Source organism: Brienomyrus brachyistius, chromosome 23, assembly GCF_023856365.1.
Source record: "Brienomyrus brachyistius isolate T26 chromosome 23, BBRACH_0.4, whole genome shotgun sequence".
Classification (NCBI taxonomy): domain Eukaryota; kingdom Metazoa; phylum Chordata; class Actinopteri; order Osteoglossiformes; family Mormyridae; genus Brienomyrus; species Brienomyrus brachyistius.
Window position 1 is genome coordinate 9,085,397 of NC_064555.1, and position 18,448 is coordinate 9,103,844.

Genomic DNA, 18,448 nt, shown 5'->3' on the forward strand with positions numbered 1-18,448 from the left:
GTGTGCGCGTGCTGTTTGTATGTTCTGCTTGTGTCATGTGCATTTCCTATTGGTTTTCCAGTTTAGTTCTACAATTCTAAGACATCCTCATCTCTAACCTGCCCATAGAGTGTGAGTGTTTGCGTGCCCAGTGATAAGTTGCCCCCCAACCCAGGATGCCCACTACCCTGCGCCCTGTGCTGACAGAGTTCAGCTTCTGGTGATCCTGTGGCTCCTCCCTGGATTAGCATTTGGAAATTTAGATGGATGGATGGATGGATGGATGAATGTTTGCTGAAGCTATGTAGACAGATGAGGCCTGAATTACACAGTAATATACATTACATATTTACTGTATGTGAATTTAACACAGTTAATGTCAGTCACCCATTTATGTCATTTATGAGTAACACAACTCGGAATTAGAGCTGTGAGACTTCATTGTGCAAACTGGCCACTGTACCACAGTCTATGTACTATGACCAGCATCCCTTATCGCATTGCCGGGGGTGGGGGGGGGCTCTTCAGGGCTCTCTGAGAGACCGATTCCCACCTTGTGGATGTGAACCCCTGCCCTCTGTCCTCCTCGTCCTGCTACGCCACCTGCTGCGCGCAGTACTTGTATCGCCTGGGGTACGGCGCAGAAGGGAGCACATTTCCACCACCCCCCCCTGCACACGGCAGCCCCTGGGGCTGTCCTTGGACGCCAGGAGAGGGCCACCTGTGCTGTGAATCCGTTACATAATGGCTCCTCTTCCGGGCAGCCCACATTCTGTGGGTATGGCTCGCATCGACGCTAGCAGCCGGCTACAAGGGGACCGGAGTTCATGGGGGCTGAGGGATTGAAAGGTGATGACGGAGTACCCAAGGTTGCTATGAGGTGCTCATATTCTGAGGGGGGGGTATCTTGAGATGGAGCTCGGCATTGCCATGAGAACCAGCCGATTCTGGCCTGAGACACTGCACAGTTTGGCCCTTCCTCAAGCTAACGGGGGCTAACCTGCTACCACCCTCCAACTGGTACTTATTATTTTAAAAGTAAAGTTTTGATTTAATTATTTAGTTTTTTATTCTTTTTTTTTTAAGGTGTGAACTTGTACCTTGGGATGGACGTAGTGTCCTGTGCGTGGTGCTTCCCTGCTTTGTGTCCTATGTTGTCCTGTATAATAATTAAATTTCATCGAGTTTTATTTCATTTTATATATTTTTCACCTTACGCCTTTAGTTTTATGCAGGAAGCACATTTGCTGCTGAAGAAAGCTAAATGGAGAAGGTCATCTATCCATTATAGCGTGTTAAGCATTTTCTCAGAATTGACACAATCAATGTGTCTCACAGACAGTCGTCTTCGAAATGATAAACTGATCCAATCACACACCTCTTTCATAATGTCTGCATTTAGATAGCGTTCCTCTTTGCTACATGGCTGAGCTTTTTACCTCTTTACATACCAAAAACAGCAGAGAAAAATATATAGTGAAATTATTAATAATCTCTGTCCACTTGTTATCCCTGCAGTGACATATAACAGTTGCCTTTACAAGGATAATTGAATTTCTCACACGCTTGTCTACAATGGCCCACGCTTCGAAAAAGGGCTCTGTACATCTTCATCAGGCCTCATCTTCGTCGCATGAGGATACTGAAAGCTGGATTCAGAATCGCGGGATTAGTGTTTATTTCTAATTCAGAGTTCTGAACGTAATGTTGCCTTCTTCCCTCATTGTGTTCTCATTGGTCCAGGGCCAAGTCATGTTCCGGAACGGAGAGCGGATGGGAACGATCAAGTTCACGCAGTTCCAAGGTGAGTGCATTTAAGTGATCTTAAAACAAGACACCAAAACAGTCTGCGTATGTTAAGAGGTTTGATTGTTGGTTCTGTGCCCAGAGGTGTACCCAGAAATTCTGCCCCCCCCCCCCCCCAACAAAATGTCACCTTGGGGCCCCCTAATCCAATTTCATGTATAATTTTACGAATTCAAGTGCCCCTCTCAAGTGCTGACCCCCTGAATCTGCCGGAGATATCCATGCCCCTCTGACAGCCCTGTCTGTACCCCTTGCCCAGCTGTGTCCCACAGAGTTTCTCCAAAGCTTGTGAAAATGCCCTGTAAAGCAGTTACCATCACCTGCATTCCACCTGCAGAAGCTTTTCAGCAGTAGAACATGTCCAGCTGGAGACTGGGAGCAGAGCAATATTGTGCTTCTTGTATCTTGTAGTTTACTTTAATAGTGTATGGAGATTAAGCAGAAATGTGAAGCAGAGTGTGTGTGTGAGTGTCTGGAAAAGGAATGTAACCCCTTTTGCCGCATATAATTTTGCGAAGTGCCCAACCCGGCCACTTGACAGTATTGCATAAAGCGTCACCTGGCAACATGGACAGAAATATCGTATCAGTCAGTGGAGATTTCGAAACGCTGTAATTCCGGGGAGGGAGGGTGTGGGCTAGGCTTCACAGCGACGGCCTCGGCAGCTGACGTGCGACCACATCGATCAGGCTGACTTCGAGTCGCTCTGAGAACCACGCGTGACGTTCAGGTGACAGGAAGAGGGTCCCGCAGCGTGACGTGCGCTAGACATGCTCCGTAGGCTTTCATGAGAGCCAGGCGGGGGTGGAGGGGGGCCATGCGTGCATGAAGGGGGAATGATGTGCCGTCTTTCACTGGCGTCCATCAGCTTTCATATATTTGACAATAAGTAAGGCAGGCCTGGACTGAGATGTGACTGAATGCATCTGAGGTGCGGAATAGAGTGATGGTTTCGTGTTGCACCTATCATCGCTGCATTTTTCTGTCCTCTGAGGTTTTATGGCTTCTTTCCCGCAAAAGATCTTGATATTGTAAGCATTAACAACTGTTACTCCTGTAAATTTTGCTCTTCTTTGTTCAAGCTTTCTCTTTCTTACCAGCTTGTGGGCCAACCATGTTGGAGAGAAGGCTGTATTAAAATGAACAAATACACTGAGGCACTTTGGAAATTTCTTAGAATTGTTCAGCAGTGTAATGATCTAGGTTCTTGAGTAAGCGGCCGTGTGACCTTGGTGGTTCCAGAACCTGCTTAAGAAGGACCGTTGAGTGACAGAGATGTTGGAATTCAGCCCGACGCATCAGCAGTAAGACATAAGTGTGATGCATGCGATTACCAGCAGCGGCGATGATGTCATTTCCCCTTCGCTCCTGTGCTGGCTGTCTGGATCCTAACTCTCTACATTTAAGCTCTTAAGAAGATGGTACTCGTTCATAAATAGTTAGAACAGAGTAAATTTATTACACTCTCTCCACCATCATTGTCAGGCCATGTTTTTTGCTGTTGGGTGTACGGAGGGATCTTTAGAAACACGCTGAGAGAGCTGGACCTGAAGAATGCACTAGATGCCAATAATGAGGCCCCCACTGCACATCAAGACATCAGGAAAAGGCACCAGAGTTTAGACTAAGCGCCATGTCAACAGGGCGTCAAACCGAAGAGCAGATTCCCAAAACTCACTCAGTCAACGGGATGAATTTTTTTGGGGGGGAATATTTCTGTGGATCGAGTTTTGAAAATTTAACAAAAGTTCGTCATTGAATTACATGAGGACTGAATGAATTTCATGTCCCTATACTGAAACATATGATGAGGAAGCCTGACTTTACGTCAGTGGTGGTCTCATTTCAGCAATGGCCAAAAATCGATTGAGTGAGTTTTGCTCTTCAACAGGTCTGTCTCCTGTACCTGAAAGTCAGTAGATCAGGGGTCTCCTGTATTTACCTGAGAACAGGTGTGGCTCATCAGAAGCCAGGGAGGATAGAAAACCTAAGGGACAGTAGCTTTCCTGGACTGGAGTTGGAGACCCCTGGAGTAGATGTTAGGTGGGGTGCGATGTGAGACTTCCATGGACCTCAGCGCACAACAGGAAGGTATGGCGATGGAAGGTGTCACGTCCGCTATTAGCTGAATCTCTGTTCCACACTGTGTGACCTCATTTAAAACTATTATGCGTGTCACGAGATGCACTGAATCACTGGGATGTGGAGTGGGGGCTTTAATCAGCACCGGTTACAGCGATTTATGCAGACAGGACAGGACAGGACAGGACAGATGTCTCACGGCAGAGACATGCCAGGAGTCTGGCTTGGGGGGCTCTACGCACGAAATCACGTCAAACTTGCTAATCGGAACCCCCCTGAGTGCCAGGTTGTGACTGTTTCTCCACTTTTCCTCAGTCATCTTGTGACACATTGAGGCAGGTGGGCTGCCGGTGTTTAGCGCCAGTGTGCCAACATGCCAACGTGCCACCTCCAGCAGTGGTGTGTGGGGTCCGCACGCTGCATCACGCAGTGCGTTTGGCATCGCTCTAGTCCTACCTTGAAACTGGCTGGCTACTCCTACTGAACATTTCCCATAACAGGGGGAAAATTAATAGCCTTGGCTCCAGCCCCCTCCTCCCCCCCCCCCCCCCCCCCCGACAAGATTCGATAATCAATATAACCTTAGGTTAGAACTTCCCAATCAAACATCGCCTGTCGCTCAGCCTGCTCAGCTTGCTTAGCATCTTGCTCCCGGGTACATATCGGATTTTTGGGAGTTCCTGTAATTCCGGGCGAACAATTAATGAATCAGGAGATGACTCTTGGCGAGGAGCTTAACACGCTCTCGGATGACATAGGCAACTTGACCCCGCCCCCTCCGAAACAGCCAGGGGGCAGCCACAAAGTCATCAGGAGAGCAGATGCATTAAATGTGTGTATTATTATGGCACCTCGAAGAGAGGAATATTTATTTATGTGTAAGCGGCCAGCGAGGTTGGCATGCGTGTAGGATGGCCCCCGCCTCGGATCCGCCCCCACCTGCGGTCATCTGCTGGCAGAAACCTGGCTTTAGCTTGTGGGATGCTGTCCAGGACCTTGTAATCAGCCCCCCCTCAGTAGAGCGTCGCCGTACGGTGCCTTCGGAAGCTGGCCGACACCCCGCAGCAGCTATAAAAAAGGCAGCTGTTGTGTGGCACTCTTATCAGAGATGTTCTACGCTTGTGCTCACACAGAGGGCCAGGAGGTGAAGGTGGGGGAGTATAACGCCATCGAGGACGTGCTGGACCTCATCAACAACACCATCAGGTTTCAAGGTAGGGGGGCCCAGCCGTGGCTGGCTGCAGGGGTGGGGACTCTACAGCTGCCAGGGCCAATCGGATGTGTGACATTCAGTTCTCTCTTTTCTGTTCCCGTTTTAACAGCCCAAGGACTTTTCAACCGATGATTGCACATCTAGACATCTTATGTGATTTTATTTCTATGGTCTTGCTGAGCTCTCCCTTGCATATAGAACACACACGCATATTTGTGACATGCTTAAAGACTAATTAGCATCTCTAAATTGCCCATACTGTGTATGTGACTGGCACCCCATCCAGGGACAGACTCCAGGACTCCTATGACCCGACTGGAATATATGGTTAGACAGTGGCTGGATGGATGTAAACCAGACAGCCTCCATTGCTAAAACCATCAATAAGATAAATCAATAGAAGTCAATTAAATTAACAAAATAATATGCAAAATTACGAGCCGTAAGTTTACAATCATCATAAAAACACACAGATAGGAGCCAGCTATGTGTAGCACTCGCTGTGCATGGAAATCCATTCATTTGGTTTCATCACATTTCAACATAACCAAAAATATTTCAAAACTAAATTTAGCCCTTTGCATTGCAGATATTAAATATAAATCTGCATAGGCGTACAGAAAGTTTAGGAATTAGCATCAAAGCTAAGTCATCCAGGGGGCAACATCACCGCATTCTGATGATAGCTGCAGCTAAATATACCCATGCACGTCAATGTGCAAACGCAGCCTTAATGAAGGCTACCATTGACACGCCACCCGCGGAAAAACCCGGACTCGGCAGCAGGGGTGTTGGGGCCCTGGAGAAAGGGGTCATGTTACCCCCCGACCCATGGTCACAGCCTACCAGGGACTCACCTGTATGTCCTCATATGGACACACGTTACACGTCCCATACACACGCACACACATATATAGAGGATGGACATTTGTTGTTCTGATCGTCCATTGGTCTCCGCAGGAGTGGAACCTCCCAAAGACCGGACGTTCGTCCGTCTCCAGCGGCGACACATCAACGTACCGCTGTATAGCATCCTGTCCACCATCACCATCTTGGGCATGCTCATGGCCGGCGCCTTCCTCTTTTTCAACATCAAGAACCGTAACCACAGGTAAAGGGACACGCTCGGTCCGAACATGCTAGCATGACGCGCTAACCGGGGATGTGGCCAGGTAGGGAGCCCCGGTCAGCTGGAAGAGGTGCGGTCACCAGGGCTCCAATGAACAGGGCATGTGTGGCTCTGCAGGTTACAACAATAAGCCCGTGATTGGTAGGTCACTGGTTCAAATTCTAGCATTGGCTGATTTAGCCGTCGGACCCTTGAGTGAGGCCCTTAACCCTAATTGCTCCAGGGATTGTCTGACCCTGTTGCCTGATCTGTACTTGTACATCACTTTGGACAAAAGCATATTTAATAAATAAATAACTGCAATGTAATATATCTGCCTGGGGCTGTTTACTATATCTCTCCGAACTAGGCTATTTTTTTTTTGCCTCACTGCGCCTGTCCTTCGACGAAGGTCCCGCGTCGCGTCCATTTCTCAGCCTCCAGAATCCCCCGACTCAAGCCTGATTCGCACCCTGACTCAGTTCTCAGCCTTCCGCGACGGACATGCCTGCATTTATCGTTGCTCGTTTGTGCTTCCTCTGGCTGTGGTATGGGGATCACACTCCTGCAAACCCCCATTTGCCCCAAACGTGAGCCCTGGCCCCCCCCGGAATGCGGGGGCCCAGCCTGAAACACGTGATCTCCATTCCAGGGCATCTCATACCAGACTACAGCTAACGTGGAGCTGCCCACCGCTATAATGCAGACGCTAATCCATCACAGACACAGTACTGGGACACCCCGTCTAGCTGGGGGGGTATGGAGATCTGGCCCCATTGCTATAAATGTCCCCCTGAGGCTGCCCCCACTGTAGAAATAATAATAATTAAAAAAAAAAAATGGTCTCTCAGAGCTCACCTCCGGAAAATCGGAATTATCATGCAGCCCGGTCCTTTGGCGAGACTATTCACGGGATCCCGGCAGAGCAGTAGAATCGGGTCAGCCCGGCGCTCCACCTCTTAATCATAACGGCGCCAAGGTTCATTATGTTCGCTGGGATTTCAGATCAATGGCGTCGCCTGTAAGCCTGCCGTGACACTGTCGCCCCCTCCTCCAGGCTAATCAAGATGTCCAGCCCGTATATGAACAACCTGATTATCCTCGGGGGAATGCTGTCCTACGCCTCAATATTCCTCTTCGGCCTTGACGGCTCCTTCGTCTCGGACAAAGAGTTCGAAACCCTCTGCACGGTGAGTCCTTGCGATGAGGATGAGCAAGCGATGGGAAGATGCTGGCTTTTTACACATCAGCATGCCAATTAAGGTTTTAAATCGCATTTCGCACACATTCGCGTGTATTGTATGTCTTAAACAATTATCCAGGTAACACATTCATCCATTATCTTTAGGAGGCGGCGCACAAACACAGGCGTTAAAGCGACGAGAAGCTTATCTAGCTGACTACTCGGCCAAATACACCGGCGAACACTTTCCGATAAAACATTTTAATGTGACAGGCCTTTTAATTAAGGGGCATTGATTATCATTAATTGGCCCAAGGATGGTGCAGATTTCAAGGAATTCAAATGAAATCAACTAACCAGCGACAGCATAAAGGTTAGTCCTGTTTAGGCATGCCGTTTCCAGGGTGATGCTGCCCATCACAACACAGCTCGGCATTTTTTGACAGCGAGCTGCCAGGATTCACCCGAGAAACCGTTAGTAGACAGGGGTCTGGGGCTACAGATGGGTCTCACGCTTTGTGAATGGGGGGGGCGGATCTCGCTGTCTCTTGAGCATGAGGAGCCTGACTCGGGCTCTGATGGACAGAGTGCAGATGTAAAGGTGTCCTCAGTCTGGGAAGCACTGAGCCAAGACTGGACCTACGGACATGTTAACTTGGGCTGTAGCCCAGGACCCCGAGTTGTAGGGGCCCGATATTTTTCTGGTTGTTACAGCAACATTTAGTTTTGTAGGGAGGTCCCCAACACTTTAGCCTCGGGCCCCGCATCCTCAGAATTTGGCCCCTGCTGAAAGCCAATACCATAAGATCGTAGATTAAGGTTGGTAGGTCCTCACACTTCGAAATGTTATCTTTGCTGTTACTTCTATAGTCTCCCACTGCCATGGGGCCTCAGAGACACCTGCAGGCAGTACTAAGAGGCAGTCACTCCCCCTGGAGTGAGACATGACATATTTTGGGCTACAGGTTTCCCTGAAAGCTGCAGCGCTTCATGGTGGACGTGCCATTTGTGTGGAAGGATGCGAACCCCAGTGGTTTACTTATTTTCTGGGAGGACTTTGCGGTATGCGAGAGCGCAGGCATTTCTCTAGTGTCATCACACGGGCAAACTGCAGGAGGCGCACTTTAGCATTCCGGACACGCCTGTCGCTGGCTGTCCCCAGCCAGCTCACAAGTCTAAGAAAAGCAAGTGTTAGCTGCCTCGCTCATTGGTCAAGGCCAAACCTCTTCCCCGCTCACAGTGCAACAATGATAGATAGCGGCTGTCTATGTTGTTATAAGTGAACTCAAGACATGCTGGCAGTACAGACAGGTCTGTAACGTTAGAATAACTCTAAGAGCATTTTTTTTAAAGCACTTCGTTTTGAGACAAACAGGCCACGTACCCTATGTCCTTCTGCAAGGCGATGAGGACATCTCTGTTCTGGTGCAGGTCCGCACCTGGATTCTCATCGTGGGCTACACCACAGCGTTTGGAGCCATGTTTGCGAAGACATGGAGAGTGCACGCCATCTTCAAGAATGTGAAGATGAAGAAGAAGGTAAGGGCCGCTCAGTTCACCTTTCAGTCTCCACGCTGTAGGTCACAGCTTCTCCGTAATGCTGGACACATCCTGCACTGTCTATTCATCTGCTCGAAAAAACATTCAGGGCACATATTCAGTTAGTCTTTTGATTAAAATGTCATGGCTACTGCCTTCTGTGAACCCGGCATACCATCGGGGCCTTGTGGCAGGAAACTAGCTTGTCCTTGCTATGATGGTGACATTAGCTATGATGGTGACATTAGTTATGATGGTGACATTAGCGTGCAATTTCTGCTCATTTCAGACTCGCCTCTTTCTAGGAAATAAAGCATTATGAAACTGCCCTGTAATTGGCAGCAATATTCATTCGCTTTTGATGCCAGTGGCTGTTGCCTCGGTGGACGAGCGGCTCTCAGCGGCGCGGTGCTTTTTTATCCGGCTTTCATGAACATTTCGATACAGATGATACCTCCGCGTTGCCAGTTTTGCATTTCTTCCCAGTATGGAAACCAACGGGAGATAAAGCGCAGTGAGTGAATCATCTGACCACCGACAGGCCCACTTTCCTCACTGATGCCACACTGAGAAGGCCCCCAGGGGCACAGCGGAGCAAGTAGGATGCCGAGAGGTCTCCTCCCCTCCATCAGTCTATAGGAATATGTGAGAATATGACCAATGAATGAGACACATACTGAGAGGTCCCCTCCACCCTATGGCATTATGTGAGAATATTACCAATGAGCAGGATAGATACTGTGAGGTCCCCTCACCTCTCTCAGCTTATGGGACAATGTGAGAATATAACCAATCAGCAATATGGATACTGAGCAGCCTCTTCTCCACTATCAGCCAATGGGATTATGATTCACTAATGAGCGAGACAGTTATTGAGAGGTCCCCTCTCCTCCGTCAGGCTATGGGAACATACCAGAATATAACCAATGAATGGGACAGATGCTGAGAGGTTCCCTTCCCTCATTCAGCCTGTGGAAATGTGAGAATTTAACCAATGAGCGAAGCCAGTTGCTGAGTCCTGTGAAGGATCTGGTGTTGGTTTACAGCAGGGCTGCTTCCATTTTCACTATTAACCTCCACACAGTTAAGAGGGAGCAAAGCAAAGGTGTGAAAGCATCTCCCTGGAGGATCATTCTCAACATGCAAGTGTTCAGGGACCATAACTTTGAGGACGTCGTACAAGCGTGACTGCAGCCATGCTGTAGACTGTAATCGTAACAGGTCAGTAACTGTGACTGCTTGTCAATCACATTCATGAAGCCAGTAATCTGAGGGACTTAAGGAATGCAGGTATCTTACATGTATATGAGGCTGCAGTTTATGGCCAGGCTTGCCAGGAGACCAAATATGAAATACACGCTTGGTTAATGAACAAACACGCTTTCCTGAGATACGAGCAGAAGTGCTGCTTTTATCTTCGGATATGTGGAGCAGAGCTCGCTCTCAGTGCTATTCCTCCCCTGTGATTTTATTATTATTTTTCTTGAACCTGACTATTTTTAGATCTGGCGGCTCAGACATTGTGTGGGATGAGATGGACCGAGTGGCCATGGTTAGGGAGAGCAGCTGATTGATAATAAAACAGCAGGGTCACGACCATCTCCTGACCCGAGTGCCTTGCGGAATGGCGTGTCACCATCTCTGCTCCATCCCGAGAGAGCCCGCTCCCTTTATATACAAAATCCAGCCTGAGAGCGGATTTTATGAAGTCAGATGAGCCGCCGCATTATTCATGCTTTTATCTATGTCTTGGTATTGAAGAGCCGAGCAGGACAGATGCGGTGACTCGTCTCTCAGTTTAGCAGAGTTTAGACAGAAAAAAGTCACATGACAGAATAGATTCTTCCTTATTTTATGTTGCCTGACAACCTGAGCTTCAAAAAGACTCCACAAAGGCTTTGTTTACGCACAGGGCTTGCAGTAAATTTCACAGTGCTCATTTAAATTCACGCACTGCCACTGTGACCAGCAGCTAAATAACTGGATCCGTTTGGAAATAATACGTATAGTTCAGCAAAGTCTTGGGTTGCACTTGCCTTTGAATTTAGGAAGGAATTTATCAGCAAAAATTCATCTCACATAACATCCTGCTAATGGTTTGTCACACTCATTTTACTTTCACTTGTGATTGGTCTACCAGGTACCAATATGAAAAAAAATCTGTGACTTTGTTTTGTCATTTAAATAGATTTACATACAACTAGATTGTCTTAAGGGTAAGAATATAAAATAAGCTAGTGGGTAATCCTACGCCTAGTCTGATAGCTGCAGCGACTGTCTACTTCCAGGCATCTCTGGAGTCAACGGCACGACCTGAAGGTCGATGGAGCAGGCAGAGAGACCATTAATCAGAATGCACTCTGTGGTCCTCACCAGTAAAGCAAAGTGCTTTACTCCACTGTGAGAAGCGATGGAAAATGCATCTCCCAGTATCCCCCTTATCGACTGCTCTCGCCAAAGTTGCTCTGCAGAAACATTCCAATACCGTAGTATTTGTTGCTGTTGCTGCCACATGATTTTGCTCTCAAGTTACTCTCTCTGTCAGACGAAATTAAATTATTTAATCGGCATCTAGCCAAAGCTTGTGTGAGCGCCTAATGTGATGAGACGCCGGCTGGTTTGGAATTGAAATTGTGCTGTAGGCCCCATCGCTGCCGGGATAAGCCCTGCCCCGGATGGTGCGTCTTACGGGAAAATTGGTGTCGTGTCACACCAATGTCTCTCTGACACATTTAACACTGTCGCGCGTCAGTCTCCATGTACGATCTGATGTTTTGATTAATATGGAGCCTCAGGATCATATATGCATTTCCATCTGTATATTATATGTTGATAGATAGATTATTGTGAAGCATATTGGGGTTGTACTTTTTATTAAACTACCTCACTGGCTTCTGTCACTGGAATCCCAATATGAAAACAGCAGGGAAGATATTCTGTGTAGGCAGCTTGAAGAGAGAACATAGAAGTGAGATTGAGACACCAGTGGGTCAATCGGCCAAAGGCTAACTAACATAGAACTGAGATTGAGGCACCAGTGGGTCAATCGGCCAAAGGCTAACTAACATAGAAGTGAGATTGAGCCACCAGTGGGTCAATCGGCCAAAGGCTACCTAACATAGAAGTGAGATTGAGCCACCAGTGGGTCAATCGGCCAAAGGCTAACTAACATAGAAGTGAGATTGAGCCACCTGTAGGTCAATCGGCCAAAGGCTACCTAACATAGAAGTGAGATTGAGACACCAGTGGGTCAATCGGCCAAAGGCTAACTAACATAGAAGTGAGATTGAGACACCAGTGGGTCAATCGGCCAAAGGCTAACTAACATAGAAGTGAGATTGAGCCACCTGTAGGTCAATCGGCCAAAGGCTACCTAACATAGAAGTGAGATTGAGACACCAGTGGGTCAATCGGCCAAAGGCTAACTAACATAGAAGTGAGACTGAGCCACCAGTGGGTCGATCGGCCAAAGGCTACCTAACATAGAAGTGAGATTGAGACACCAGTGGGTCAATCGGCCAAAGGCTACCTAACATAGAAGTGAGATTGAGACACCAGTGGGTCAATCGGCCAAAGGCTAACTAACATAGAAGTGAGATTGAGCCACCTGTGGGTCAATCGGCCAAAGGCTAACTAACATAGAAGTGAGATTGAGCCACCTGTAGGTCAATCGGCCAAAGGCTAACTAACATAGAAGTGAGATTGAGACACCAGTGGGTCAATCGGCCAAAGGCTACCTAACATAGAAGTGAGATTGAGCCACCTGTGGGTCAATTGGCCAAAGGCTAACTAAGATTTCCAGGCATTACAGGTATTACTCTGTGGTTCTTCTATCCAGTTCCATTAATTAGCTTAATTAAATGATTTTTTTATCGAATGAGGTGTGAGGGACTTGTGCTGAGGGTGGGACAGAAATGGCTGGAGCTCTTGGAGGAGAGCTTAGGACCTTCAAGCCTAGTGCCATGTGTTCGAGCTCTTCACTGCAAGTCTGAGGAGCATTCCAGTTTGTTGACATTGTGAGAAAGTCCAACAGGCAGCTGACATGAAAACATCCAACTAGGAAATAGAGTTTACAAGACATATATAAATATAAGCAACTAAAAGTAATAACAAAATTCAAGACTTGTATTGGTGCCCTGAGTACCTGCAGAGTGCTTTAAGGGTTGGACTCTCATTGCCACGGTTGCTTTGAAGCAAGTAGCCTAAGTAAATTTAAAAACAATTTTATTGTTTATTTAAAAATTAATTTATTGGATCTAAATTAATAGATTTAAACCTTACATTTAAACCTTTAACTCATAATGTCTTGCCGGTTATGAAAATGTCATTTCTTAAATTTGTTAGCCAAACGTCCGGAGCAGTGCCAATGGAGTTATGCTCATTCATTCTCCACAGAGTCACACGCCCTCAGTGTGTCAAGGTACAGCCTCAGACCCCATTGGGGAAACATCAGTGCAAGAAAACCAGTATAGACACCCAACCACTAAAGTCCCGCCCCACAAAACATCTCCAATCCCATTAGCAAATACTCCCAGTGACATGATTCGGTCTCTGATGAGTCCCTTGGGCTAAGCAGTGTTGGGAAGACTGGCGCCCCCTGTCGCTGCTACAAGAAACGACAGAAACAAATCAGGAAAACCAAGGTTTATGGGGTATGAATGCTGCATAGGGTGGAAATGGATGAAGACAACGGGGACACAAACAGAGCCGCCGTAGATGCGGTTGGGTCCTCAAAGTGATCACAGATTGCCCTTTCGTGAAGGTCAGTTGAGATGTCGATTCCTCTGTGAAAGGTCACTCCAGGGTTCCATCAGGCAGCTTTTTGGGGTCATAGTTTTGGGCAGGGTGCCCTGGTCCTCTGCCGCTCTCCATGCTCCTGTGATTCATTGATTTGGCACAGATCCCCTCAGTCAATGGGATGTCTGGCAGGGGCCTGATCCCGGGGGTCGGGGAGCGTGGGGGGGGGTTAGCGACGGTTCACTGAAAGTCAGGGGCCAGTCAGCGTGGTGGTGGTGGGGGGGGGGTTCGTTCCACATGCACCAGGGTACACAGGTACGCTTCCCTGGTGCAGCTCAGCCCTGGGCAAGCAGATAGAGTGTCAGTCAGACCCCTGGTCTCTGCTTTCCGGGCTCAGAGGAGCATGAAGCAGAAGATTGTCTTCAGTGCCACACAAGCACACACACACTCACTAGACTAGCATCTAATTTTTTTACCCCGAAGGAAAAGACTTGTACTCATACATCACATGCCTCAGCTCTTTCTATAATGAATTATTACTGTCATAATACCTCTTATTTAATAAGTAACTCTTATTTATACCGGTCCTATGAAAAATTTTAAATAAACATTTCGACATGGATCACAAATAGCATTCCAGCTGCACTCTTTCACAGACAAATTATTATAATTGTTTCAAAACACTTATACTTGAAATGGATAATATTTATGAGGCAATGTTACAGGGTTGCACTGTGCAATTAATTTTCTTTGATATGTAGTGTTGAATTCGTATTATGGGACATTATATTTTGGAACAAATGATTTCCTATTTGCGGAGTGAACGCTTCAAAGTGAACACAGTATCACTGTGTGTTCCTCCCTGCCAGCAAAATAATCTCACAGCACTGCTGTTTTCCTGCTACGTTCTGTGACTCCATTGTCAGGAGGAGCGCTGAGTTCATTAAAGAGATGGCCACTTGTGAAAATGTTTCTGATCAATTAATTTGCTATGTGGTGCTGTGAATAAAACAAATTTAAAAAACAGATACATTTTCAGCTACAGATGTGATTTCCTCACTGACGAGTGTGATGGTGCTTCCAAGCCCAATGCGGCCAAAAGCTTCTCATTGGTTACTGTATCGGTGATTGACAGCATACATTAATCCCGCCCACTCTGGGTTTCGGAACTTCATTTCGCTCTTTGCGGGAACTGACTAGGTTGCCTTTGCACGAAGTGGCTGTCTGTTTATGCACAGCGAGTGCTGCCTCATCGTGTCTCAAGCTTGTTAATCCGGCAAGCGGGGGGGGGGGGGGGGGGGGGCGGCCTGCTCGGACCGGAACGTGGCCTGTGTGAGAGAGAGCACATTCTGAGTTTTCACAGTCTGTCACCTCCTATTGGACCCCCCCCCCCCCCCACCCCGCTAACACTCAGTTTCAACACCTAGAGAGTTTAATTCCTCCACAGCTGGATTGCCAATTTCCAGCCATAAAATTTGCAGAAACCACCTGGAATCAGTCGTTCCTAGTTTAACATTTCCTAACGATTTGCTTTTTCAAGACGATTTTTAGGATGTGATCTTAGTGTACTCCCAGCATCATAAATTGAAACCCGTTATTTTGCAGTTAATGACAGCATTAATGTGACATGTGCTGGACCCCTCTGCCCTTCACTCCTCTTGCTGTCTGTGACGCCGACATGGGTGTCCATTCCTGCGACCCAGCCAGGCTCCGGAGAGCAGTCCCCTCTCTATCCTATCTAAATCCTCTGGAGCTCTCAACTTTCCATGCTGTTTGACCTTTGTTTAGATTTTTTTTACCTGGCTATTGTATCAAACATTAATAAAATAACATAAAAAAGGATATTAGAACAGATCAGACATTCGTCTGGGTCAAGGTGCGGAACTGACCTCGGCAACGTGTCTGAATCAGGCACAGGGGATCTCATCCTCCTCCCACCCCTCTCCTCTCCATCCAGATCATCAAGGACCAGAAGCTGCTGATTATTGTGGGCGGGATGCTGCTCATTGATCTCTGCATCCTAATCTGCTGGCAGATTGTGGACCCCCTGAAGAGGACGGTCGAGGAATACAGCCTGGAGGTGCGTCTGTCATTTTCCACAGTGGTCACGCGGCTCCCAGAATCGGCTCCTGCTAGGGGGCCACTTTGCTTTTCTAATTTTGGTTTAAATTCATTCTTATATCATCCACTCTCACGCTTTAGTATTAAGACAATCTAACCTTGAGAATCATTCTTTTCTTACGTTTTGTTTTACCCTAGAAAACCCCCCAAGGGTTGCTCATTGGGAACTATGTGAGGACTATGGAATGCCAGGAATGCAGACAGTTATTATTATTATTCATTTTATCATATCGTCCATAACTAAGCCGCGTGGTCTTGGCACTAGTAAATTTTGACTTTGATCTCAGTAGGCCTCAGGAATGGTGTGCGGAGAACGTGGTGAATCACGGTGAATGTGGCCTTCCCTGCCGTGGTGGATTTATTTTTAATTTCACACGGAGCGCTCTGTGTCCCAGTCGGTACCGGGTCCCAATCTGTGTCGCTGTGTGTTGCGTGGAGGCCTTTGTCAGACCTCTCTGGAGTCCGCTGGCACGGCCGCGTCTCCGCTGGGCTCAGGATGGTGTGCGGTCCAGCTCCCGCTCGTCCATTCATCACGAACCGCGAGCACCTTCTATTTCTGTGCCGGACGGCCGGCGGAGGGGAAGGGGGGGTGGTGCTATGTGCCGGGCCCATCTCCCTGTGTCCTGTTTGGATTCGGAGGGAGCTGAGCGCGGCCCCGTGCCAGGAGAGGCAAGGGCTGGGCTTGGCATTGAGCATCGGAAAGAAACTCTGCCCCCCCTCACCACCCACTCTATTGGGGAAGTATCCAGAAGACCCGAGCTGGAACAGCAATAGCAGATGGATCAGTAGTAAGAAGTGGGACAGCACAGATTTAATGGGATTGAACGTTTTTCTGTTCCATTACTTTTTAATTGAATATACAGACATATTTTGTGCAACTTGGAGCTCTTATGTGGGTTGGCATCATCGTGTTCTTTGGTCTATAATCTTCCTTAGGGAACACCAGGCCAATGAAACGCCACAGGGGGAACAGGGGGGCGCGGACCGATGCAGCCCCTACCTTACATACGCAGACGCCCGATCCGCAGTCGCTTCACCGGTGATTTGCTGCTGATCCCATGTGACAGGCAGGGTGGGGGTGCATGTTAACAAGAGCTCAGCGCCCCTCTCCCCCCACCCCCTGCCCGTCAGTGCCCCACAGGCTCCGTGACAGTCACTCAAATTGGCACTAACTAGCTGGGTGAGGTGACATGGCAGGTGGGGGGGGGGTGTAGAGGAATGATGAAAATGCCTGGCTGGAATAATAGGGGAGACCTGGAGAGGTATATGTGCGACACACGGATGCTTGGGGATTCCTCCTGGTTGCAGACGCCGCGGCTCCGAGGCACAGCCGCCGCTCCCTGTGTGTGTTTTCACCGAAGCCCCGATAAACGGTGGCTCTCCCGGGGCCCAGGCCTTCAGGACAAGCGGAAAGTGACTCTGTTTCTGCGTGTGCCTCGCACGGCCCTGGGGACGGGGGGTACGCGCAGACACTCACCGGGTCGCGGCGAGCCGGAGGCTCCCGTGGACGGGGATCACGCCTGCACTTTCGCAGCCCCGTTTCAGCGGCAAGTCTGATAGCGTTCCTCAAAATGTCATTATTTTACGATGCCCATTATTCATGCGATGCAAATTATTAAGTAACCGGCGCGGCAACATGAATATGCATGATGTGTTATTATGGGTTATTTAGAGAATCTGTCTCGCACACCACACCGCTCCTGGAATCCATCCATCTTCTGTGCAGTTGTTTGTTTATTCAGACCCAAGGTTTAATTAATTATTTACATCTTTTTAAATTGATTTGTTGTACACACATACACACACAAACACACACACACACATATATACATACATACACGCACACACACACACATTCATTTTTTTCTAAATACCTGTGTCAGTTACTCATATATCACTGTATCCACCGTGCGAGAAGAGTAGTGGGGGCTACAGCCTCAAAGAGCTCAGAATTCTGATGGAGGACCTTTAAAAATATGTTTAAAAATAAGGAGGGTGGGGTCAAGTTGAGTTTAGACCCTGGTTCCTAAAGAACAGCTAAAAGCAGCAGTGATTCCCTCATCCCTCCCCAGACAGCCAGGGATGTTTTATATAGAGGGGCGCTCGGTGTGGGGGGCGTTTCCGTCGTGGGTTCCGCAGCCTGCAGATGGAACGGCTGGACCCTCCCTCGGGGGGGGCACAGACAGAGATGAGCAGAGATTGATGCAGAAGGGTACAGGCTATTAACTCCTGGCACCCCCTCCCCAACTCCTGAACTTCCTCCAGCTGCCGGAGTCTGAACACCAGCCAGACGCTGGTGCTACGATGGGGGGAGGCACAGTCTGATCCAGCCGCCTCCAGCTGCCACGCTGGCCCACACTGCATTCCCCGCTCCGCCACACCACCTGTCCTTCACCGCGCCCATCTGCTCTCCGTCCGCAGAGGGTCACATCACCCCCCAGGACACCTTCAACCTGAGGATTCACTACATGCAGATTAAACGTTTACCTGTTAATTATAGACTGCAAGCTTGGTTCCTGGGGTCATGTGACCCTCCCCAAATGCCTGATTAAGTTTATGCTTCCACTAATGTAGGCCTCGTGTCTGCAGAGAGCACTCACATGTAAGTGGACGCATATGTGACTGCAAGAAATACCGGCTCACGCAGTCAGGTCTGTATGGTGACCCCCACCCCCCCAAT

At 48.3% G+C, this 18,448-nt stretch overlaps 2 protein-coding genes across 2 annotated transcripts in view; one reads left to right on the forward strand and one right to left on the reverse strand.

The window, feature by feature from the left end:
* elmo1 (engulfment and cell motility 1 (ced-12 homolog, C. elegans)) overlaps positions 1-18,448 on the reverse strand; it is a 293,132-nt gene that overhangs the window by 262,531 nt on the left and 12,153 nt on the right. The window lies entirely within an intron of this gene.
* gabbr2 (gamma-aminobutyric acid (GABA) B receptor, 2) overlaps positions 1-18,448 on the forward strand; it is a 148,100-nt gene that overhangs the window by 100,256 nt on the left and 29,396 nt on the right. The window contains 6 exon segments of the mRNA XM_048994295.1: positions 1,723-1,783; positions 5,001-5,081; positions 6,041-6,191; positions 7,246-7,378; positions 8,803-8,910; positions 15,605-15,727. Coding sequence (XP_048850252.1) covers positions 1,723-1,783; positions 5,001-5,081; positions 6,041-6,191; positions 7,246-7,378; positions 8,803-8,910; positions 15,605-15,727 — 657 coding nt within the window.